The 25,686-nt window shown below is 45.1% G+C and overlaps 1 protein-coding gene across 1 annotated transcript in view; it reads right to left on the bottom strand.

The window, feature by feature from the left end:
- Positions 1-815: 815 nt before the first annotated feature.
- Positions 816-25,686, bottom strand: part of Ddah1 (dimethylarginine dimethylaminohydrolase 1) — a 133,192-nt gene continuing 108,321 nt past the window's right edge. The window contains exons 5-6 of the mRNA XM_031375753.1: positions 5,052-5,195; positions 816-2,662 (exon numbers count right to left, since the gene is read on the bottom strand). Coding sequence (XP_031231613.1) covers positions 2,546-2,662; positions 5,052-5,195 — 261 coding nt within the window. The 3' untranslated portion in view covers positions 816-2,545. The remainder of the gene's footprint in view (positions 2,663-5,051; positions 5,196-25,686) is intronic.

Raw genomic sequence — 25,686 nt, 5'->3', positions numbered from 1 at the left:
AAAAAAAAAAAAAAAGCACAAACCTAGCACCACACAGAAGCTATGTCTGAATTCTCTAGTGTCTTAGAGAGTAACATGCAACCCTACACAGGCCACACTGTGAGGCTACAGCCTTCTTAGATAGAGGTGACAGCCTTCGTCTTCGGTTCCTAGTAGCATTCTAGAGCAATGAACACACTGTGGAGAGAGATCTGCAGCCGATTCGTTTAACCCACCAGTTAAAGACATAATGCTAAATATGCAATCCTTCTAGCTCATCTCTTCACTAAACCAACTCACATGGGGCCCGATCATTCTTACTCAACCTATATATTAGTTAAATGTAACTCCTCACGTGGTTATAATGTCAAGGACCATTTTCGTTAGTCTTCCCATCTTTGTGAGACAACGGATGAGAGGGGAACTCGGGTGATGACATCTTCCCCTTCAGAGGTAACGTGATGTGATGAGAAAGAACATCGAAGGAGCAATGCTGTATGTGTTTTGAGTGTTTCACACAGGGCGTCTGAAGAGCAGAATAAGATGGGGAAGAGGCAGTGGCTCTTGTCAATTTCTCAGGAAAAACAAGGAAAGGGGAACTGGAAAACCACCTTTGGTAGAAGAAACTGGCACTGTGAAAGATCTACTCACTTGTAACTGACTGAATGTAACAGAGGATGAGAGAAGGGATGTCAGTGACAATTGCATGCTGGTACATGTACAGTGGGCCATTCTCCCTGTGGTGGATTTTGAGATGGTCACATTTCGCAAGGAGAAATTTTTCTTTTTTTTGCTAGTATAGGGTCAAATTTCACCCCCAAAGGCAACCATAATTGCTGAGAACAATTTTCCTTTATTAATTTAGGCAACTGGCTCACATTCATTCACCCTGGAAAAGACCTAACCATTCACCCATGATACGTTGTGACATATGATAGTGACCACGCTATGGTTTATTCACAGGGTGTGCTATGAGTCTAAAGTTAGACATCAAGGAAGAGATGGGGATTTCTTCAGAGAGACTGCAGAAGAGTGGTGGAGGAAGGAAGAGATGGAGATTTCTTAGAGAGACTGCAGAAGTGTGGAGAAGGACACCTTGATTTTCTCACTTCTATCCGCTGAGGGGAATGCAGTGAAGGCCAGTCGCTCTTGCCTTGCACTCTAAGAAGCACAGAGATCACAAAGAGAGGTGAGGAGAGAGAGAGAGAGAGAGAGAGAGAGAGAGAGAGAGAGAGAGAGAGAGAGAGAGAGAGAGCTGACCTAGTCTTTGTCTCCTCAACTTTAAATATTGAATGACAAACTGCTGGCTATACAGCAAAGGTAGAAGTGACCAGAAGTTTGATGACGTGCCTGGCTGGGTCACTGTGCCTTGTAAAGTACTATGTCCCTGGCCTAATTCAGCTTTGTAAAAGGAATGCTTCCTCCCTTCGCTGTGGTATTGCTCTCTGTGAGACCAGCTGAAAGCTGCTGCGTAATTTGAAGTTCCAGTTGAATTCCACAGTAAACATTCATGGATATTTCACAGGAGACTCAGACATTGTTTGAGATTGACCTTAGGAACCATTTCCTGATTGCGCTCCTAGGCCTTGGGTGGAGGCAGCTCCCTCTGGCTCTCACCAGACCATCAACAATCCTTTTAGATGCTCTGCCTCTTCTGAAGGAAATGACTTTTTCAAGATCATGATGATTCTAAGAGGGTAGATACAAGGTGAGTCAGAAGGAAGCTGAAGAGCGGGGAGGCGGTGGAGTGGAGAAAGACTTCCCTCCATGCTACAGGATCAGTCATGAGGTGAAATCACGGCGTGTGACTCAGTCTCTCTAAGATGTACCCATGGGGTGTTTCTAGGTTCCTGTATCAACCACCTGAGGCTGGCTTTACCTTCCTAGGTGTGGCGATGGGAAAGCCTGTCAGGATGTGCCTCTGGGAGGTTCCTGTTCCCCAAAAAGACACTCTGATTTGACGGTGGTGGTGGAGAAGTGGCTGTGAGGCAGAGAGGCGTGGACCTTTGGGAAGGCATCCAGCGCACAAGAGCTTGGGTAAATCCAAGGTCAAGTCGATTACGAAAGAAGCGGGGAAGGCCACAAAAAAGACCTGGAAGAAAGGTTTTTAGAGGAGAGAAGAGAGGGGAATGGGAAAAATGCATGTTCTAGGGAATTTCACAGGAACCAAATGCCATTCATGATCTAGAGGAAGAAAGCCCCTTGCTTATCTGGCTGGCCAGGAAGACGGTCTTCAGGATTGCCCTGCAGCTAAACTATCCCCACACGAAGGACACAAACACTGAAGTGAGGGCTTCCACGCTATCCATCACATCCCAATGATTCGTTAGTTCTGTATTTCCTAGGTTGCTTAATTCATTTAACAAATGCACAGGTTAGGGAAGTACCACCATGAGGAGAAGGAGGGTGTGGGAAATGAGGTGATTAAAATTGGCATTAGTTTTTCTTTTGCTTGTAAACAAGAGTTAGTGGCACAGTAGATTGTCAAAGGAAACAGGAGGAATGGGTACAGAGCCATCAGCCTGGCCTTGGCCACTCGCTGGCCATGGGGGAGGGACTCTCCCGCTCAGGAGTCCGTCTTCTTGTTAATAAAAACGGAGCTGCAGGTGAGCAAGCCGTCCACCTTTTCCATCTCCGAATTGCTCACAGGGATCAGTAGATGGTCCTTGAGTTTCTCATAGACCTGTGGGACAGTGGGAGTCAAGAAGGAGGAGGAGAGAGTGCATTACATCCTGGCCTAGTTCATCACCCTCCGAGACTGAGAATTCATTCAGTTCATATATCTATGCTTTTCAGTCATCTAGGCCCAAGGCACACACATCTACAAACCCACCCCAGAGCTGGCCACAGTGGTTGACCTCTTGTTCTGTGCTTTTGTAACTTCCAAATGAAGGATAGTCACCAATGTGACTGTTGCTGGAGTTGTCTGCCACTGTCCTTCCTGAATCCAGTGCTACGCAAGCTCCATGGCTGTGTGCTTGTCTGAGCATCCCCACCCATCCCTTCACTGTGATACACTCCCAACTACACTTTCTTTTAACATCTCTTTCTTTCTTTCTCTTTCTTTCTTTCTTTCTTTCTTTCTTTCTTTCTTTCTTTCTTTCTTTCTTTCTTTCTTTCTTTCTTTCTTTTCAAAATAGGGTTTCTCTGTGTAACCCTGGCTGTCCTGGAACTCACTCTGTAGACCAGGCTGGCCTCAAACTCAGAAATCCGCCTGCCTCTGCCTCCCAAGTTCTGGGATTAAAGGTGTGTGCCACCACTGCCCAGCCCAACTACACTTTCATGTTCCTTTCCCGACCAACTCTACTAGAAAAATGAGACAGAATGTAAGTTAAGTGTGTGCTATTGGTCACACTGTGTTTAAATTATAGGTGTGAATTTTATAGCATCTTTCAACCGTAATGGAAAGTATGTGTCAAAACATCCAATTAACTGTCCACAGATTTTTTTCCCCTTGTGATCAAAAACACACTTTAAAAAACAAAATTACTTGAAAATGCTCCTTAAAAACAACCAGGCCCAATTCTTTCTGAAACACTGCGTTCCTAAAACTCAGCATACTGGTTGGCATGCAGGAGCGAGCTGGGCTCCGAATCCAGGCCAAGCAGCTTACTACAGCTATTTCAGTGAAGGGATGGTCCTTCTGAGCTCATTCACTTCTCGGGTAGGCTGGAATACTACTGTAGGGCTGTCACAGGGACTAAAGATAATGCTTAGGAAATGCCCAGCACAGCTTCTGGCCCAGAAAGACCCTTGGCGAACAAGGGCATTACTGATGTTATTCTACTGTTGATGGACACAGGGCTGAACTGAGAGGCAGTTAATGATAGTCCGTTGCTAGGTGATCAATGAGGCTCAAGTGGCATGAAGTCCTCAAAGTGGGGTCTGTGGACTTGTGGCTTGTTCATATTGTAGAGTCTAGGCTGGGGGCCCAGGAGCCTGCATTGTTAACAACCCTGGCATAGAAGAGGGTACGATCCATTGCTCATCTAAGCGCTACTGTGGTCTTTGTTTAGGATTGGGAGTCCTACATTTTCCTCAGGTTCACACTTCTACTATGGTAAGAGAAGAAAATTACCTCTGCATTCCCCCAAGCTCCCTTTTCATGTACTAACAGAGCAGCCATGATTAGAGAACAAACCTAGTCTAATACAGTTCTGCTGGTGCAAAAAAGCAGAGCTAGGGTGTGAGAAAGGATTTGAGGAGGAAAGCGACTGCCTTGTGGGCATAGGGACCTGAGCTCTGGGCCAAGAGCTCACGTAGAAAAAGCTGGGTGTGGTGATGTCTACTTGTGACCACAAGCACTAGGGCAGTAGAGACCTGTGTTGTAATCCCTGGGGCTGCTGGTGACTCAGCCTAGTGTGTCTGGTAAATTCTAGGTCTAGGAGAGACCCTGTCCCCAAACCAAAAAGTGGGTGGTACTGGAGGAAAGATCCAATATTGTCCTTAGGGTTTCAAATGCACTGGCATGTACACTCTCTCTCTCCCCCTCTCCCTCTCCCCCCCTCTCTTTCTTCCTCCCTCCCTCCATCCCTCCGTCCCTCCCTCCCTCTCCCCCACCCCCCCCTCTCTCTTTCTCTGAGATGTACCCATGGTAGCTCATGAAGAATGCACAGTAAGAGCTGGAGCACAGATGGAGGAGGAGTTCTTTTATTTTCCATTTTTAGTTTTTGGAGACAGTGTTGTGTAGCCCAGGCCGACCTTGAGCTTTACTGTATAGCCGAGGTCCTTGAACTCCTAATTGTGCAGCTCTACCCCGCTAGTGTTCAGTGCTGAGGATTCCACTCAGGGCTTTGTGCTTGGCAAGCCAGCATCCTGACAATTAGCTACCCCCACAGCCCTTGGAGTTCTCGTGTGAGAAATCCCAACTAGCAGGTCGTACCACTCCAGCCCCTGTGTGTGCGTGTGACTGACCAACTGCATGAGAGAGAAAAAGTCAATAAATGGTTCTCTTGCTATCAGCGGTCCTTTCTGCTGTGTTTTGATTTGTACGGCAAAAGGATGCCCCCTTTCCCATTCCATCATGAGAAGGTCCCCAGAGAGACTAGCCGCAGGACAGATGGTATTTTTACCTTTGCACTTTCTGGGTACTCTTCTGGGGTTCGGTGCAGCAAGACATGCCCTTTGCTGGGGATATTTAGATATATACAGTTGGCGGCCATGTCGTCAGGCACAGTGAGCTTGTCATAACGATGGTCACTCATCTGCTGCATGATCTATAAAAACAAACAAAGCTGGCTGAAGTGGAGGCTCCCACACTCACGGGGAGGAAGGTGGTAGGGTGGGACACAGACATGTAAAGACTACCTTAGATTGCCCTGCAGCTCAGGCTCCTGGGGTCATCTCTACTCACTCAGAGCCAGAAGAAAAAAAGCCTGATCTAGCAGTGATCTTATAAGTGTTCTCGTTCTCTTAAAGCTCATGTTTGTCTCTGTTTTTAAGGTTTAAAACTTCTCTGTATTCTGGCTTCTGCTCCTAAGACATACCAGTAGTGCATAAAGCAGTCAGGTGCAGAAATCTGGCTGGAAGTTTGATAAGATTCTTGGCTGAGAAAACACTGCTGCCTTGGTCTTAGGACAGACAGATTATTATAGCCATCAGAATGCTCAGCAAGAGGCATCCATGAGCATGAACAAGCACATACACTCTGATCTTCTGTGTACATCAAAGCCAAGGCCCAGATTTCCAAGAGGTCACAGTTAAAAGTAGGTAGTTACACTACAGTACGAGTAGAATGGGGCCGGGATGCACATTAGATACTTATCAAATCTCAAGCTTTCCATTTTAATGTGTTACTAGCATACATTCATATACAACAATGGATTTCATTTCGGCATTTCTGTACATGTACATAACATATTTTGATCACATTTACCTCGCCCCAGTTCCTTTCTCTTGTTCTTTCCACTCCTGACCTCCTTTTTCTTCCCAACTAGTCTGCCTTCTACCTTCCTGTCTTTTTATTTTTTGAGGAGCCAATGACTTTCCTTAGCCTGCATCTGTATTTGAAGTGTCTCCATGATTTCTTCTAGTAGTTACAAAGTTGCAGGCTTTACGTTGAGGCCTTTGATCCATTTTGAGATTTAAACCATTTCTGCCCTACTAAAAGGATCTCTCTTAGCTCACTTTACTCTTTTTTAACCTTCAGAGCTGAGGTAGCACCAAGGATTGCTAGAGAGAGGCCCAGTGACAGAATGGCCGAAAAGAGATCCTCAAGACATATTGATGATCACTGCTCCCATTCAAGCCTACATACACATAAAACCCATTATGCTCACGGACTTAATTCCCCAAGCACTAAGGAGAAGCATGAGCAGTTTCTGGTCCCAATACATTGAGGCAGAGTCCTTCCACCATTATTGAATACCAGACAACAGCTGGTTGGGTTTGTAGCTTAAGTCTAGGTAAATAGATGACCTAGTGTATTCTCTATTCACAGAAAAAGAAAACACAAGACTCACAGTAAGAGAAGTCTCATGGCTAGACCATGAAGCTGAGGTCTCACTAGGATCTCCTCTCCACTTGAGCAGGGTGGTTAGATCTCCCACCTGTCCATCTGACTCACATCCGGGCAGAAGGACCTTCATCACTGCCCATGCCTTGTTTACCAGTGAGGGAACACTAGGTCTCCAAGGTAGTGGAGTTGAGAACATACCAATAAGAGACCAGACTTCCTCTCCCTCCCCCATCAACTTCCTCCAAGAGGGCAAGAGATCCTCTCCTTCTTTAGCTTTTACTTGAGTTTTCTTCAGTTGATGATGGCATTTATTTGAAATTCTAATCTCTGCTTTTCCTTACCCTTTTCTTAATCACCTTTTCCTGAGCTGTATTTATTAGCGCTTCTGAGGGGGCATTCCAGAAATTACTGACAAAAGGGCTGGCAGCCAAGCTAGAATAGTTTGAAGATGGTTTCATTTTTTTCTTTCATTACTGGGAAGAAAAGAATTATAATTTTCTCAATGGGGGAATAATTTAATGCTGAAGATACATGAAGCAATTTACTGATAAATTCTACTGAGAGTTTCTCTTAAAACAAACGCCTTAACAGATTACCAGTACTACCTCAGGAGAACCCTTCCAATTAATTTATCCAAGCCTCCTTGTTATCATTTTGTGGCAAATTATAAAACATGCTGTAAGAAATGACTTTTAATAATGAACCGGCTATACACACGTGAAGCTGTGAACAATGCTGTCCAACTCAAAAAACAAAAATTTCCTATATCTGGGGTGGCCTCTCTCTCTCTTTTTTTCTTCCTCCCTGCCTCTCTCCCTCCCTAGAGAATTTCAAAACAGAGACTGTAGATAATAAACAAACAATCCTTGTTTTTTTATAGAAAAGACAAAGGGGCTTGCTTATTCCAGACATGCAGAATTTCTGCCATACTAGCTGAGGACCAGGTTCCCCTTTCCTGTCCAGAGTATTTATTTTTATTGCCTGTGTGCTGTTATTGACTGATGAGATGATTTGCCATACACACACACACACACACACACACACACACACACACACACACAATACAGTGAATTTGTTGTTCAGAGGAGAGAGAAAAGTGCAGGGATCAAGGCACTTCACGGTGTGTGCCTGTGTGTGTGCACACCTGCGCACATGTGTATTTGTGTGTGTATTCGGGCATATGTACATGTGGTGTGTATGTATGTGTGCATATGTGTGAGTGTGTGTAGGGCTTCAGGTGGTGGGGAAATAAAGGGGTGGGAGAGACCCGTGTCCCGCCAGAGCTCAGAGACCCTGGACAGGCAGACGTGGGAGACTGCTGGGCATCTGGCTGTGGGAAGCCATGGACTCTAGTCTGCCGGGGTGGGAGGGAGGAGTCCAGGGTCCCTGGGCCTCATAGGACATGGCTGGACACCACAGAAGAGCTGAGAACAGGTGGGGACCCCAGGGCGGCAGTGGTCCTGGGGCTGAAAGGAAAAAAAGGGGAGCAGGGAGAGAAGGTGCTGGGTGGTTCTCACTCGGGTGAGAGTCCTTGGTTTGGCTGGCGGCTGGAAACCCTGGGAGGCTTTTCTGTGGGAGATTAGATGTAGCAGCTCTTTAGGGGAAGGCCCATTCCATTGTAACAACATAGTGAGTCTAGATGAAAGGAGGCAGTCCATGGTTTTTGGTGCTTTATTGTAGGAGAGAGAGAGAGAGAGAGAGAGAGAGAGAGAGAGAGAGAGAGAGAGAGAGAGAGAGAGGGAGGTAGAGACCGGCCAGGCCCTGTGGAGAGAAGGGGTAGAGGAAGGGGAGAGGTGAGAGTAAGAGAGAGCTTAGGAGAGAGAGGAGCCAAGCTGTTTCTTTTATAGTGGGCTGGGCTACCTTGCTGTTCCCAGGTAACTGGGGGGCGGGTCATACCTGGCTGTGTGGGGGTGGAGTCCAGCCAGAAGGCTAGGAGCTTGGGGCACTGTCTACACAACTGATCTACAGGATAATGGAGGCCTCGAGGTGTCAGGTGCCTAATGTCTGGGGGTGTAGCTCATTGTTCTGTCCCTTGGAGAATTTTCTACTGGGTCTCTGGAATAAGCCTCCCCAAACCAGAACACAGACTGCCTTTTACAGTCCAACAAGCGTGTATGTGTATTTGTGTGTGCATTTGTTAGAGTGTGTGTGTTTTACCAAAAGGATGAACTTACACTGGGCACCCTGGCAGGGCAACACTTCAAAGGGCCCAGAGAACAAGCAGAGGTGAGGGTAATCCATGGGTTTTCTCTCCCCTTCTTGGATGCTTGGAGTCTTGCGGAAGATGAACAAGGTCCTAAGTATCCCGAGAATGTGACTGCTGGGCTTGAGTTCCAGCATTTTCTCTTTCTGAAGAAGGATAGAGGAAGTGGCTTTGTTCCAGAGTTCTTGGTAAAGTGTGCAGAAGTAAGGACTGAACTTCCTGCTTGTCATAGCACCCAGCACCAAAACGGAAGCAGAAAGCACCTAAACTCTCTCTCGCTGCGCGCTGCGCGTCACCACATTCCTGCCGGAGCGGATTCCTCTGTATCCCTAGAGGCCTCGGGCTCAGCTGGGAAAAATCCGCCTAATACCACGCTATCCAGCCTGTGGGGGGAAGATTTGCAGAGGCAGGCTGCATTCCAAATGTTGTTTCTGACTTTTGTCAGTGGAATTATTATTCTCCTTTGAGTAATCAAATCAGAATGGTGATAATTGGGACTGGAAGCTATTGATGTCTGGGCCAACTCAACAGACTTCACAGGGTGCCCCCTTGGGGCTAGCCACAATGACCTTGTGAGGTGGCTAATAGACAGACACAAGGATATTCTAAGTGCTGCCTCAAGAAGGTGACAATCTGTAATTAAAGTGATGCCAAGCGTGGGAAGGGTAGAGCCTACCTTGCTTATCATGGGCACCTTCTTAACCTAGAAGGCACACAGTCCTAGAGAGAAAGGGGCTTTGGGCATCGCTGGGGCCACAGCAGCATCCTTGGGTCTCTCTCAAAGCTGCTGTCTTGGAGAGACTGGCCTGGCTCCCCAGAGTGGAGTGGCTACAAAGCAGTGGGAACTAGTGGGAACAGGCTGGCTTTCATCCTGACACAATATACACAACCAGTCACATTAACCAGGCATTTCCGGCAGTTTCCCACATTTCTGGGAATTTTCTCATTGAAAGGATTGGAAGGCAGCCCCATTCTTCTGCTTCTTACTCATGCCTTCTTTGTATTACAGCAATTACATTAAAAAAAAAATCCTCGGCTGTATGGTTGGACAGAACAACTTAAGGCTTAATTGGTCAAATACCGAGGCAAAGAGATAAAGAAGGCATTTAAAGATGGTTAGGAAATATTCTAAGCACATTTTTGGCTTGCTCATAATTGATCTTCCCATGCTATATATGTGCCCATCTTAACACAGTAAAATAAAATCAATATTAAAAGCAACTAATTATAGACTCCACCGAGGGATGCAGGACCCAACACACAATCACTTTTCATTGCTACTAGGTAGCTGAAATAACTCTTTATTGATTTATCATGTGTCAGGAGTTTATTGAAAGCCTGGCAATATATGGCAGGCTCCATGTCTTGGCAGTTCTTCTAGGGCTTAGCCAGTATAACTGGATAATATTATAAATCGCTAACATGGCCTCACATTTCATGGGCTCTCACAGATGGGCTTAGAATGAACACATCCTGAGAGCGACGTCTCTAATTAAGTAAATGATTGTACTGAAGATTAAAACCAGAGCAAGCTCTCTACCACGAAGCTCCATCTCTTGTCTGTAGCTGTGTGGCATGTTTGTTTGTCTCCTCTCATAGCTCTGGCTGTTCTATTCACGGTGTCACACAAGTGCTGGGAATAAAGGTGTGTGACACCATGCTTGGCTTGGATGTGTGTTATTTTATTTTGTTTTAATGTTTTGAGTAAGGGAATCTCTGTGTAGTCCTGGCAGGTCTGGAACTCACCTTGCAGGCTAACCTGGCCCCAAACTCAGACATCAGCTTGCCTCTGCCTCCCAAGTGCTGGGATTAAGGACATGTACCACCACCACCTGGCTTCAGATATATTGTTTTATTTATTTATTTATTTAATGTATATAGTACACTGTCATTCTCTCTTAGACACACCAGAAGAGGGTTTCTCATCCCATTACAGATGGTTGTGAGCCACCATGTAGTTGTTGGGACTTGAACTCAGGACCTCTGGAAGAATAGTCAGTGCTCTCAACTTCGGATCCATCTCTCCAGCTCCCAGATGTGCATTTTTAAAAAATAGTATTTTTACTTATTCTTTGAAGATTTCATATTAACTATAAGATGTATTTTGGTTACATTCATCTCCACACTCCTCTTCTACTTTTTTTCCCAATATGCTCCTCTTCCAATTTTATTTCTTCCTCCTCCTTTTCTTTCAAAAAAATAGAACCCACCAAATCCAATTGGTGCTACTCAAATGGGCAAGAGTGTGGGGCCACTCATCCACTGGATCATGGGATACCTCCCAGTGGCCACATTCTCAACGAAAAAATGACTCTGCACTCTGCAGCAGCCATCCACTGTCAATGACTCCTCAGGCAGTGGTGGGATCCAGGAAGTCTCCCCACCTATGCTGGACAGAGGCTGGCTTGAGCTCCTACAGGCAGCTGTAGCTCCTTGTCCAGAAGGTAGCATTCCACAGCACTGGTCCTCCTTATAGTCTCTCTGCTTCCTCTTCATTGTTTCAGAACCTTGGTGGGGGCGGTGATAGGAGCAAGCGTCTCATGTAGGGCTATACCTTCACAATCGTGGTTTCAGCATGTCTAACAGTTCTGCCTTACCTGTGGCCCATTGTGAAACGAAGCTTCTAAGATGTGGAAAGTAGCCCCTCCTCTCTGCTCTCATGGGCTCAGACAAAGCAACTGACAGAAAGGAAGGGTTGGATTTTGGCTCACAGCTTAAGGGATCAGTCAACCAAGGCACAGAAGGCAAAGTACAGCTCTGCTCAGTTGTAACCAGGCAGCAGAGAGAGGTGAGTGCTGGTGCTTAGTCCCATTCTTCCTCAAAGCCGGGCAGCAGGGGGAGGTCAGTCGCAGTCTCCTTTGCATACAGTCTGAGATCTGATCCCATCAGACAGTGCCTCCCACATTCAGGGTGTGTCTTCCTGCCCTGTTAAATCTTTCTGGAAGCACTCTTATAGACTCATCCAGAGATACGTTTCCATGGTGATTCTAAACCCTACTAGGTTGACAAGATTAACTGTCCCAGTAACCTAAATCCCACCATCAAAGATTTAATCTCTTGGGTTTTGGAGGCAGCTGATCTTTAAGCATCTTTCTTGTTCAGAGAGAATGGAAAGCATTCAACGTGTGCTTGTGGGTGTGTGTATTCTTTTCCTCTTCTCAATTCGCTTCTCACAGTGACCCTGTGTATGCAATGATGTCATCTCTTTCTTTATGTGAAAGTAAGGCAAATGCAGAGAAATTCGCTAATATGTCCAGGGTCACTCACTCATTTAGACAGGCAATCTAGGCTTCAAGCCTAGCTGGGTCTGACTTCCCATGCCTACCCTCATCCTGGCACGCCAAACTACCATCTTATCACCTGAAAGACTAGACTCACAGTTCATTCACTGGCAGCTTGTGGTGGGATACGTTTTCTTATAGAGTTTTCTTGGCATTTGTATATTTGTAGAAGGTTTGTGTGCAAATGGATTCCATACAGGGTCTGGTCTTTGAAGTCATCTGAGTTTGTGTCTGGCCTTACACGGTTTGGTTTATTTGAAATTATTTTGTTTTTAAGTAAAAGAGAGAGCAGAGCCTTTGGAAGGGAGCGGGGATGAGTGAAGGGTATTATGATCTCTAGAGCAGAGAGGAGCAGGCGCCAAGGTCAGAAATGGCGAGGAGCCAAACCCTATTTACAGTGACATCCCAGATGAATTTGGCCACTGTGATCCACTATTGGCAGTTTAGCCTGCCTGGCCATGGAAGGCTTATTTGGAGGACAGGGATGAGTTTGTGCCCACAGAAAGCATTCTAATTATTGTTTTCTGGTTCATGGTAAAGAAAATCACCAATGTGATTCCCAATTGTATAACCTGGTGTAACTAATGCTGACCCCAGCAGCTAGGAAAAGATTCAAAGTACTTGCTTAGCCCCCGTATCTTTGGAAGTATTGTATCCATGTTTGCTCTAAGGATGAGCAGCATACAGCTTATAAGCAATATTAAAGCTTCCGATGCTCTCCGCCAGAAATTTAATTTTGTGATTGATTCTCATAGATCCTTTTTGTTGAATTTTCGGAGCTAATGTGTCTGAAGAAGTGACAGATTAGCATTGTGTCTATGTAGCTGCTGGTTGGCTGTTCTGTTTATGCTAATGTGTAATACAGAGAAGACATTTATTGGAATTTTGCTTGGGGTGATGGGAGTGTGCTGATGAACTGCACAATCGTTTGAATACTGGAAGAGCATCTCATCATTTCTCCCTCCATGTTATGGCTAAACACTTAACATATTCTTCAGTTCTCCTTTCTCCCCTTGAAATGGGGTCTGGCTATGCGGCTGAGCCAGGCTTGTACAGGAGCTGGTGCTATAGCCATTTATAACCTCCCCGGCATTAACACACTTTTAAGTTTAACCTGCCATGGTCAGATTTCCTCCATCTTTACATTTAGACCACAGGCTCTTAAATTGAAGGTTTGACACCACATGGGGTAATGGAGGCGGGAAGGTCATTTAATATTTAGCAAAAGTGAAAGGTTTCCAAAAGTGTTGCAGCTAAAAATCAATCCAAAATCAAATGTGATGTGTCCAAGGTGTTTCTGGCAATGCCTGCCCACACTGTATTACGTGACTTCACTGTAGACTTGAATTAGAACACAAAAATGTGAGCCCTACACCACACAGGCTGTCAGAGCACACACTGCCTATGGAGGTGGCCCTTAACTCCTCAGCCTAGAGCTGCATCAACTGTGTACTATCAACTGCGATCTCTACTCTGCACACAACGTTTTCTGCTCTTCTAGGAACATGAAGGCTTCGTTACAGAAAACGATGAACGTTTTCTGCTCTTCTAGGAACATGAAGGCTTCGTTACAGAAAACGATGGCTTTTTACCAGTTTGCAGAATGTTAAGTATTGAATTATTTTAGCTTTGATTTGCATTATGTTAGACAAATGGGCATGCCCATTTTGTCAGAGTGCAAAATTACTTTGACCCTTAATTAGTGGTAAAATACATATATCACATATGAAAAGAACTTTTCATATTTTTTAAAAAATTGTTATCAGTAAATGTTGAATTTGTATATGCCTATATACCCATGGCTGTGTAAAAACTCGTCAGATGGCAAGTCATGGGTAGAAAGGCTCAGGAGGCCTGGTCTCGGTGGTCTAGAAAACAAGTCAAATCCTGATCCCAATGAAGACCTTCCCCTTCTCTCCCATCAGTCATGAGCTACCCCCATGACATCACTGTCACACAGTCAACATACACCAATAACCTCAAGAACAGCCAAAGGCAAGCTACAGGAATGCAGCCAGGAAGCTAGACGGTTTGAATATTTCCTACCTTTGTTTATAATTTGTTTAATTCTAAGTATAAAAATTTAATTTTAAAAAAATGTGTGGGTGTCCTGTATGTATGTTTGCGTACCATGTATGTGCCTGGTGTTTGTGAAGGCCAGAAAAGGGCATCAGATCCCCTGGGCTGGAGTTACGGGTAGTTATGAGTTGCCATGCAGGTGCTGGGAACTGAACCTGGGTCCTCTGAAAGAGCAACCAGTGCTCTTAACCCCTGGCTGAGCCATCTCTCAAAACTTTAATTCTTTTTTTTTTTTTTTGAGACAATGCTAACATAGGTAGCCCTGGCTAGACTCTGAGTTAAAATCCTTTTGTTTCACACGCTGGGATTCCAGGTGTACACCACTATATCCAGCTACAAAATTAATAGTTAACAGCGGTTATGTTTAACAGCCAACTTGTAAAATTTCCCCAAGTTTTATAGTCAGCTCTCAGAGGCTAGTCGGAGCCCTCATCAGCAAGCCAATGCCCTCTTCATGAGACCCTGCAGTTTTATGAGACTCAGTTTCTGGATGTCCATGTAGGTGGCCTACTCTTGATGGCTACTATAAGTTGATGTTAGTATAAGTGGCCTACTGTATAGTATACTGCATAGTATAGTGGCCTGAAAGGCTGCTACACGTTGATCTCAACTTTCTATCAACACCATAATAATTTCAGTTTTGAAATCTGGTTTACAGAAATTTCACTTCCTCTGAACAGATTGTTTCTGGGGACTAATGTTCAACCAGTTTAGGAAATGTACTGGTGGGATGAGGTATTATATTACTGGAAGGCAGATGATAAATTGGATTTATGAAATGGGAGCCACGACTCCTTAGAGCTTTCAAATATGCAAAATGAAGTGTTTCTTCATTTGTGCTGAGTGACTGGATGCTCAAAACCCTTTGTTCTGTCACCAAAAATGAAGAAAGACCCCTGGACTGACTTCTTTAACTTGGCTCCTCCCTTCTTTACATCGCTTTTCCCTTGTATTTCAACTTGACACTTTGGAGACTTTATGTATTTTTATAGTTATTTTTTGCAAAATGGGGTGAAGTATGATCATATAATTTCAAACAGTTCTTTTAAATTGTGCTTTTTAAATTACAAAACTATATAGAATACTTTTTCTCGACATTTTTGGGAGACAAATTAATTCTCACTATGCTTTCGTGTTTGTATATGGGTATGAGTTGATTTTGAACATGTATGAGCGTGTGTATGTGTGTTAATCAGTGTGTGTGTGAGTGTATAAGTGTGTGTGTTGAGAATTGAACCCAGGGCCTCACCCATTAAAAGACCATTTTACCACTGAGCTACACCTGCAGTCTTGTGCTACAAATACTTTGATTTTTGCCTCTTCCCTGAAAGCCCCAGGGTGGCTTTTCAGATAGAGCTCTGTGGTAATGCCTGACACGTGGTGTGGTGGGCGTTTAATCTATATTTGTTAAATAAAGCATGACCTTTAAGAGTCCACTTCAGTATTTTGCCAACTCCTAAATTCCCCACTCCCCCCACCCCAAGTCTTCTGCAGCTCCCTGGAAGACCCTAACTCAGAGCTAAGGCCGCAGTAAGGTGCACAGAAGGGCCTCAGCTGGCACCTGCGCTTACCCTTCTGTGTAATCACGCTGGCCAGCCAGGGAATCCCTGATGTCAGTCAGCTCTGGATGCAGTCCCTAGGCCCTCAAGTCCTCCCTGACAAATTCCAGGGATGGGACCAACCTCCTATTCGAAGAGGTATTTGGGTTTCCTTCCCCCTACACTACTCCTGCTGGTAACTCGGGGTCAGCCTGTTTTCAGTCTGCAGGACTCCAGAGCTGGAGAGGAAGACAGACTTTCTTTAAGGCGAGGGTCTGCCTCCATGCCTAAGAAAGACAAGGGGAATAAGAACTCAACGCACAGTCACATATGTTAATATGCAAATGCTATCAACCCTGAGACAGGTGCAGATGGATAACAGCATTTCCTGTTTAGAAACACCAAAAACAAACAAAAATCAGGGCATTTCAGAGAAGAGACTTCATAAGTATGTCTGTTTCTTTAATCTGGGGAAGAGTCAGAACGTGGTCCAAAAATGGAGTCCTTCGAGGGACTTTCTGAGCGCTTTTGGGAAGACTCCAAGAAAACAAGGCAGAAGCCTTGTGACTTCAGTTTCTTCAAAACCACAGAACTGTTCTTGGGTTATGCTTTCCTGCCTCTCCCAGGTGTAGTCAAGAGGAGCGAGTTTACCTCTGGTTATTCATTAGGACTGGATACTGTCATTTGTTTATGTGCACTATGTGCCGTGTGCAGCTTGCCCTTGCGTTTGTACACCTTCCTCACATGACTCATCTCAACCTTCAGAGCATTAATTGTCTGATGCTCTGAATAAAGTCAGCTATGGCAAGAGGCTCTAGCTGCCTCATTTATTAGCTCTATTCTCCCAGGTCCCTTTCCAGTTAGAGTGGTTAACAGGAGCAACACCACTAGGGTTCCATCTAGGAATGTCTAGAAGTATTGTTCTAGGGCCTTGGTTCTCAACCTGTGGGTCTCGACCCCTTCAAGAGTCACATATCAGATATCCTGCATATCAGATATTTACATTTTTATTCATAACAGTAGCAAAATTAGTTATGAAGTAGCAACAAAATAATTTTATGCTGGGGGCGTGTGTCTCCATAGCACGAGGAACTGTATTAAAGGGCCACAGCATCAGAAGGCTGAGAACCACACTGCTCTCAGTGTGACATCCCTCCATGGCTTTAGGCGGCACTTTCTGCTCAACGATGTAGCAGTTTCCTGTAGAAACGCTCTTCTCCTGTTGCCGCAAAGGCTCAAGCAGGAGCTAGCATTTGGTGAACCCTAGACACAGCCAGTGATCCAGAAAGTGAGGTCTAGCATGAAACAAATGACTGGAAGACAGAAAGAATTTGTAATTACTACAGCACCTTCATTTAATTCTGACTTATTTGATTTTGATCTCTGTATCTGTGAGTCACTTCAGGGTATGTATGTGGTCACAGCTTTGAAGTTGGTCCTACTGCACGAAAGATATGGGGACTGTACTGGCTGGTTTGTGTGCCAATTTGACACAGGCTGGAGTTATCACAGAGAAGGGAGTTTCAGTTGGGGAAGTGCCTCCATGAGATCCAGCTGTAGGGCATTTTCTCAATTGCCCCTTGTGGGTGGTGCCATCTCTGGGCTGGAGGTCTTGGGCTCTATAAAAGAGCAGGCTGAGCAAGCCAGGAGAAGCAAGCCAGTAAGAAACATCTCTCCATGGCCTCTGCATCCGCTCCTGCTTCCTGACCTGCTTGAGTTCCAGTCCTGACTTCCTTTGGTGATGAACAGCCATGTGGAAGTAAGCTAAATAAACCCTTTCCTCCCCAACTTGTTTCTTGGTCATGATGTTTGTGCAGGAATAGAAACCCTGACTAAGACAGGGACTGATCTCCAATGCAACCCCTGCCTCTTTTCTTTTTCTTTTTTTTTTTTTTCAAGACAGGGTTTCTCTATGTTGCCTTGACTGCCCTGGAACTCAATCTGTAGACCAGGTTGGCCTTGAACTCTGTCTCCAGAATGTTGGGATTAAAGCATAGCTCAAAGCTATCTTCAGTACCTTGAGACATTGCTGTAAGAAATACAGGAATTCTACACAGTTCAACCACCCTGGGTCCGGAACACAGAAACAAGGCTTAGAAATATCCTTAAAGATTGCCAGACTAACATGCCATGTTGAAAGATGACAATAAGAGAAAGAAATGATTACTGAGAGCCGTGGAGTGTTTTGTAGGAGTGTGGCAGCGGCGATGGGAGGTGGTCCTCCACAGGGACTGGAGAAGAGCTCACAGTCGAAACACCCCCCACGCCCCCCCTTAGCGTCTGCATTTAACCACATGCTTTACTCATGTTCAGCCAAGAAACAGGGCACCCATCAACACCAAAGGCATTTAACACATGTGACTTCCTCAGAGGATCAGTAACCCAAAACTCAACCTCCCTCCTTCCAACTCAACTGACACATTTCCTAATCCCTTCGACAGCAGAGGTGCTGCTGCTGGTGTGGCCAGAGGATCAGTGAACACTGGGGAGGGTGGGGTGGGGTGGGGTGAGGGGGGTGGGGGGTGTGTGTCACAGGGGCCACACTGTGATGTACTAGTGTAGTTCATGATGCAGGCGCTGTACTTTCTATTATTTTTTAATCTCTTGCCAAATCAATTAGGTCAAGAAAACAAACTGGAGGCTGGCAAGGGTAGAAGATACGCAGAGTGATTTTTTGGGGGAGGTGGGGAATGGCTGACTCTGGGTAAATGCAAACTGAAAAAAGATAGAAAACGGTGAGGGCAGAGACGCCACAATTGGACAAACGCTGACCCCGGTTGCTGCCAATGGAAACTGAAGTGGAAGCCAGCCCTGTTAGTGTCTTACAGGCTTAGACGCTGGCTGCCCTCCACAGCAGCTGTCCTCTGGATGTGTCTGAGTACCGCTCAGTTCCCAAAGCATGAATCTAGGTCAGGGCAATGCAGCAGCATATTTTGCCTAGTGATTTCTGATGGTTTGTTCCTTTGGAGGCCTTGGAGGACTGGGAAGGCCTGCAGTCTTCCAGTTCCCCCAAAGCCAGCCCATCCTGGTGGTTTCCTCACATCAGTTAGCTCAGCACTGGTCTTCTCTTCAGACTCCCTCAGCCTCCCCTCTCCATGGCCTCTCCTCCTCCCTCAGCCATCCCTCTCCATGGCCTCTCCTCCTCCCTCAGCCATCCCTCTCCATGGCCTCTCCTCCTCCCTCAGCCACCCCTCTCCATGGCCTCTCTTCCTCCCTCAGCCATCCCTCTCCATGGCCTCTCTTCCTCCCTCAGCCATCCCTCTCCATGGCCTTTCCTCCTCCCTCAGCCATCCCTCTCCATGGCCTCTCCTTCTCCCTCAGCCACCCCTCTCCCGGGCCTCTCCCCTTCACCACTGTGCCCATTCTCACTATCTCCCTTCTCATTCATTCCTGAAAGATGGCATCTAACAAGATTTATGATGGTTAATCATTATTTTTGTTGAGTCATTATTATATGGCATCTTTCTTTAGAACCATACTCTGATTTTACCCTTCTCCTAAAGACATTTTGGGCTGATGGCTCATAACAAGGCTGAGGAAGAAAGACTGCCAGCCTGACCTGAAGACCGAGGTCCTGTCTCAAAAGACCAAAAAGACAGACAGACAGACAGACAGACAGACACACACACACACACACACACACACTTTGCAGCTCTCTACAGACTGTACGAGTCGAGTTTTGGTCTGTTGTTATGTATTGTAATGCTAAACTCTATACCAGAAGGTCTAGGCCTAGTGAGTGAATTCTCATGGTCACAAGCTTTTGCTGTGCAAACCCAGTTCCTTAATTTAAAACTATTGGTTAAATAAAATTGACTATAGCCAAATTACTGGAGGGATTAGAGGTAGGTGGGTTTTGAGTGACCTGGTGAGGGATGGAGAAGCGGAGAGAGAGGAGAGACCACAGGGAGAGAGGAGAAGGTGCCATGAGAAGAGAGTCACCATGAGTGCATGACCAGGAAAAACAGCAGGCATTTGGGGAACACCACTGGGGATGACCACTGCCAGACTAGCAGTTAGAAAAATAGATTACGGTTCACCCCCCAGGAATTGTCAAAGCCAAGTGAAATCACCACAGTCCCAGTCTCATTATGTGGAAGCTAGTCGGGGATGAGCTTAAATGGTTTATACTACAGTAGGTAAGAAGAAGACCCAATTCCTGTGGCCTAGAAGGACACATGAGGTGAGACAGTGGGCCTTCTTAGAAATAATCCTTATCGGTTGCTTTACTGTTACATGGGTGCTATTTTTCCTTAGGCAGTTGTACACCTTCACATGTAATTCAGCTCAGTTGCACACCCTCACATTTAATACATGGCAGTTACCTTGCCTGGCCATCATGGAGTTCCTAGCAGGAGAGAATGATGCTCTAATTTCCTAGCGAGGCTGATTCAACTTTTTTTTTTTTTTTCCAAGAATAGACTGAAGTACAGGACATGGGGTCACATGGGGAGAGCTGGAGGCACAGCCAGGATGATAGTCCATGAATTTAAATGTTAGGTTCTCTGCTTTGCTCTCATGGCTGGCTTGACTCTGAGGGCAACCATGCTGTTTTAGTAAAAATCAACATAGGATCATTTTTAAAATTCTCCTTTTCTATCAGAGTGTCTTGAAATGTCACTTTTCCCACAAAAACTTATTACATCAAGCTTGAGCCCTGCTGTTAGGTGGTGTGTGTATGTGTGGGTGTGTGTATGTGTGTGTGTGTGTTTGGGGAGGGGCACAGAAATATAGAAATGTGAGTCACAGGCATGCTTCCTTTTCTCAGAAAATGATCACATTCGTGAGATTTGGAAAGATGGGATATTTTAAGAAGGAATTTCAGCATGTCAGGATAGAGAGCTGGAGTCTAAATGATTTCCTAGTCAGGTGTTATATTTCAAGTCCAGGTCGTTTTGGATTTTAGGCAGCAATTAAGTTGAGGATTTCTAGAGTTCTGTGGCTTCCGTCTGATGCGTTCTGTCTTTCACACCCATCTTACCCATGGAAGCCATGGGGGACTGGCCTCCTCGGTCAAGAAAGTCAAGAAAGTCCTTCTTTTGGGATTCTAAGATAGGCGCACAGGAAGCTGCTCATATCCTTGAACCAAAAGTTCTTAACTTGGTTTCCTGTGGAGGCTGCTGGGATCTCTCCGAGACCTAAGTCCCCAGAATTTTCTGAGACTGGCCAAAGCCATGTGTTTCCAGAAAGGCCTTCAGATGATTTGTAAGCCATCTCTCTGACTAGGAACTGCTCTTTTGGTGTAACTTCTGACTTGTTCTTTCTGTGAGACTTGGATTGCAAAGCCCTGTGTGAGGGCATGTCCCTGACCGCTGAGCCATACCTGGATTCCCCCACAGCATCCAACAGAGTCAGCACAGCCCTTCTGATAGTGTTCTATACAGTGTTCTATACAGCGTATAACGAACGGTGCTTTAACATTCCTTCTCCCCACGCCCCCGACGTTCCTGAAAGCCCGGAAGAGAACAATGCGAACTTCAGTGTTCGCTTTCTCCCACTTGCCCATTTTTTTCTCCTTCTTGCCTTGGCTGTTCTGGCCTCACAGCTTCAGATTATTTATTGCCTTATCTCGCCAAAGCATTTGATTTTGGCCACCCCAGCCTCGTTGGCACACAGCACTGGGAATGACTATCAGATAAAGTAACTGCCGCCAAGAGGTATAAGCTGAGAGGCAGTTTGTTTAGTGTTTTAATTTCTTAATACAGGCACGGTAGACTGAAAGATGCTACTGTTTTATAAGTATACGTGGAACTTGTGCCCAGATGAGAAGTCTTTTTAAACCGCAATGGGATTGTTGGCATCCTTCGTGGAAGGCTGGTGGCTGGCTACCATCTATAACGCTATGGGACAAGCGCGGAGACAATGTCTTTAGTTTTGTGCTTCAGTCTCTCTGTTGATACGTTTGTATTCTTGCTCGTTCTTTGGCTTTGCTATTGTTGCAGTGTTCCTAAAGGAAATTCCAGATGGTGAAAAAAACATGTACGATCCAAACACATTCAGGGTTTTTCCATCTTCATTGTTTTTAAAATATGGTCACCTCTAAAATAACATGGAGATATTTGGACTTGAAACTCAATGGTGGAGCTGAGTCAGAACAAGAGGAAACACAGCCTGAGTGACCTGTATTACACACTTGGTCATTCAGAGAGAAACAAGCTACATGCAATGCAATTCAAATGAGTTACGGAGCGGCCCTTGTCTTCATTCTAGGAATCTTACATGCACACTCTTATTTCAGGAGGTACAGCAGAAGCCGAAAGGACGTTTCCATTGAAGCATTCCTGGATTGTTTAATTTAAAATTTCAAGCCTATTAGAATTCCTCTTGCTATACTCCAGCTCGTTTACATGACAAAGATATGAAAAATGGAGTGGAGATCTCATAATTCATCCTACTTTTAAAATAATAATTTGGTATAATACAAAAGAACAAACTACTTTTCCATTTCTATGGCTTTAGAGACAGGGCCTCACTTCGGAGCCCAGGCTGACTTTGAACTTGGGATCCAAGGATATATTTCCACACCTTGCTAAGAACAGAATTATCAATAAAAAGGAGGAAAACTTTAACTGTGTGTTGGAGAAGATAACTGCTCTGTAGCTCAGGGTGAGGAGACTGGGAATAGCCTTGTGCTGCCTGGCCCAACGATGGTGATGGCAAAGCCCATCAACAGTCCAGTCTTGTTTTTCTAGGTTGGGTGAGCACATTCCCCACTGACTAGTTTCCAGAGAGCTTTAGCTAAGAGTTTAACCAGGGGTCTTTTGGATAAGAATGCTCTCCATAGACTCAGATATTTGAATACTTGGTCTCCAGCTGATGGCACACTTTGGGGAGGTTCAGGAGGTGGGGCCTTGGGAGTAAAACCTCCATCCACTTTCATGCTTGCTGTTCAAAATGTGAGTTCTCAGCTTCCTGCTTCAGCCGCCATGCCTGCTGCTTGCTTCTGTGCCTGTTCCCCTGGGTGGATACTAATCCCTCTGCAACTCTAACCCCAAATACACCACTTCCTCTAAGTTGTCTTGGCCAGGGTATTTTATCACAGCAACAAACCAGTAACTGATATAGGTCACTTCTTCATCCATCCTCCCGCCCTACCCGCCCCCTCAGACCCCCCTTTCTACAATTTCCTTCCCTTCCCTTTGTCCCTTTTCTTTTCTCTTTTCCCAGCTGACTGGAGGATTGAATGCTACACCAAGTAGATTAAGTTAGAGTTATTGCAAGTCTCTCCTGAGGGCAGATATTAAAAACTGTCCTCCTGTGACAGATAGCATGTAATTAATCCAGGCTCATGGAGGGGAAAGTGATTGATTTTAGATGGAACTAAAAACAAAAAAAGAACAGAATAAGAGATGGTACAAAATTAACTTTTCTGTCTTCATTAAAAACCAACAAGCTAGCCTGTGGGAGCGAGATGTGGGGCACAGGGAGGATGGAGCAGGGCTATAGGAGGTGGACCTAGGTGTATGCCTGCCGATGGATTTCTATAACACACATTTAGCCATCGCTCTCGCTAAAAGTCAATACTTCCATGTGGGCCAACGAGACGACTTTATTAGTTGCTTTTCTTGCAGCTAATGTTTTGATCAAATGCTTGATGAAAAGCAATTTATTTAGAAGAAGGATTTATTTTGGCTCAGGGGTGGGGAGAAGGCATATTGGAGTTTGTGGTGGCAGGACCGTGGCTAGGACCCCTCCCATCTTGGTAGCCAGGAAGCAGCCGGGGAGCTGAGAACAGCCAGCTCCTACCTCACCACAGCCCAACTCTTCAGCCACATTTTACCTCCTAACAGTTCCACAATCTCCAATAATAGCACTATGAGCGAACAACCAAGGGTTCAAACAGCCTCCGGGGACACATTCAGCTGCCAACATGAACTAAATGCAGGGGAAAAGGCCAGCGTCTTTGTCTGTCACTTTGAGTAATCCCTGTAGGTCAGCATGCTACTCATCCTTCCTAGGGTGGAGGCACACAGATCTCATTGTCTTAGCCTTGCAGCCACTTCTCTTGGATTGCAAGAGAAGAAGAACACTTCAGAGCATCCCTCAGATGAGGGCAACTCTCCATGAAGCTATGTAGGCTGTCCCCGGAATGGCAGTAACTATTTCCCGAGGACCACCTTGTCCTGGAAACCAAGGGCTTGCTTGGATCATCTTGCTGAGTTGGAGTACAGACACTCAATAAGCCCATACTTAGATTAACACTGCTGAACACACTTAGATCAAGGCAGGGTACTCATGTATGTGCTTCTTGTTCTTGACCCCCATTTAAACCTAAATCTCACATGAGTCCCCCATACATGGACTTGGGGTCACCAGCTCCCTTTTTATTTGTTTTTCTTCTCAGAGTGGCCATATCTACTAAATCCCTGTTTCTTCTTATTATCGCCTCTTTAAATGGCCTATCAGGATAGGTGACAGACCTAGCTTCTTGAGGCTGATAGAGCCCTGGCTTTTGTCCTAAAACTTGAGTTGCATTTTTCTTAAACTTTAAATCTAAAGTTTCACATTAAATCGGACCTCTAGGCCACGACTCCTCCCACTCTGTAATGGAGATACCTTGCTGTTTGGCCTGTGAATGTATAAACAGAGGTGTGGAGAATGTGCTTTTGGAGCTGGCTCATTTTGCTCTATTATGTGTGTGATCAGGCATTCTAAGCACAGTGCAGGGAGTTCTCTGCCCAGTGAAAAGGCAGATATTCTTCTAGAAGGTACTGGTAGGAGTTACGCATGGCTGGCAGTTAGCTGGTCCTACATGATTCCCTACATGATACAGTAAGGGAGTCAGGGAGAAGGTGGAAGTTGGCCATGGACTAAAAGGAATGTTAGAACCGTGGGAGAGAAAGTAGAGAAACTAGTGTTTCTGGGATCAGATTTGCTGTTGTATCTTTAAGAATTTATTCAGCTGGGCGGTGGTGGTGCACACCCTTAATCCCAACACTTGGGAGGCAGAGGCAGGCGGATTTCTGAGTTCGAGGCCAGCCTGGTCTACAGAGTGAGTTCCACGGACAGCCAGAGCTACACAGAGAAACCCTGTCTCAAAAAAAAAAAAAAAAAAAAAAAAAAAAAAGAATTTATTCAAATCAACCTAACTTCTAGTACCTTGAGACAGATCAGTATAGGTTCAATAATGTGTTCTTTGCCCTTCCTTCTCCATGTGAGTATTGGAGCATCTTGGGATTGTTAGCTGAGCTGCTGAGATCTTTCCACGTGGATGATTTCATTTAAGGATATAACACACATACATGTGCACACACACACACTATGAAGTGTGTTACTGTTCAATAGCTACTTAGATACAGTATGTTAGAAGGGCACTGAGACTGGACCCCCTTTCTTGAAGTAGCTTGCAAAACAAAGGATTGGGAAAATAGAACTTTGATTACTGTTAGAAGAATGGGACCTGTATCATCTCTGGCTCTGGAAGGAGACATGACGTCCACAAATTCCGAGAAAGTCATTAATGATAACTATGGCCCCTCCAGGAGTAGTTTATAAGACACTGCCAACCAGATATTTTCCTATAAAGAACAACCACATACAACTTCTTCCTCTTTCTTATACATCAGTCAAAACAAGTCTAAACAGGTCAATGCCCTCCTGCCCCAGGAAAAGATGACTGATAGTTCTAGAGACATTTCAGGAAGTAACAGAAAGTCTACAGTGCTGATCCAGGCTTCTCTAACTATTGCCTGCTTTCACCTTTGAAAGCATGTCCTACTCTACTGAACTCTGCCTATCTCCCACATTATACTCTATGTCTTGTTGAGTTCTTCCAATGCAAACGCAAAGACTGGGAAGATGAGGGGAATCCAGATGAATATCTTGGTGATACTTTTTGGTGTTCTCAGCCAGTTTCGATCAGATCTTCCTTCCTTCCTTCCTTCCTTTCTTTCTTTCTTTCTTTCTTTCTTTCTTTCTTTCTTTCTTTCTTTCTTTCTTTCTTTCTTCCTTCCTTCCTTCCTCCCTCTCTCCCTTCCTCACTCCTTTCTTTCTTTCTTTCTTTCTTTCTTTCTTTCTTTCTTTCTTTCTTTCTTTCTTTCTTTCTTTCTTTTGTGTTCTCAGCCAGTTTCAATCAGATCTTCCTTCCTTCCTTCCTTCCTTCCTTCCTTCCTTCCTTCCTTCCTTCCTTCCTTCCTTTCTTTTTGTTTT

The sequence above is a fragment of the Mastomys coucha genome, unplaced genomic scaffold, assembly GCF_008632895.1.
Source record: "Mastomys coucha isolate ucsf_1 unplaced genomic scaffold, UCSF_Mcou_1 pScaffold16, whole genome shotgun sequence".
Classification (NCBI taxonomy): Eukaryota; Metazoa; Chordata; class Mammalia; order Rodentia; family Muridae; genus Mastomys; species Mastomys coucha.
This window is presented reverse-complemented; position numbering and strand designations above follow the sequence as displayed.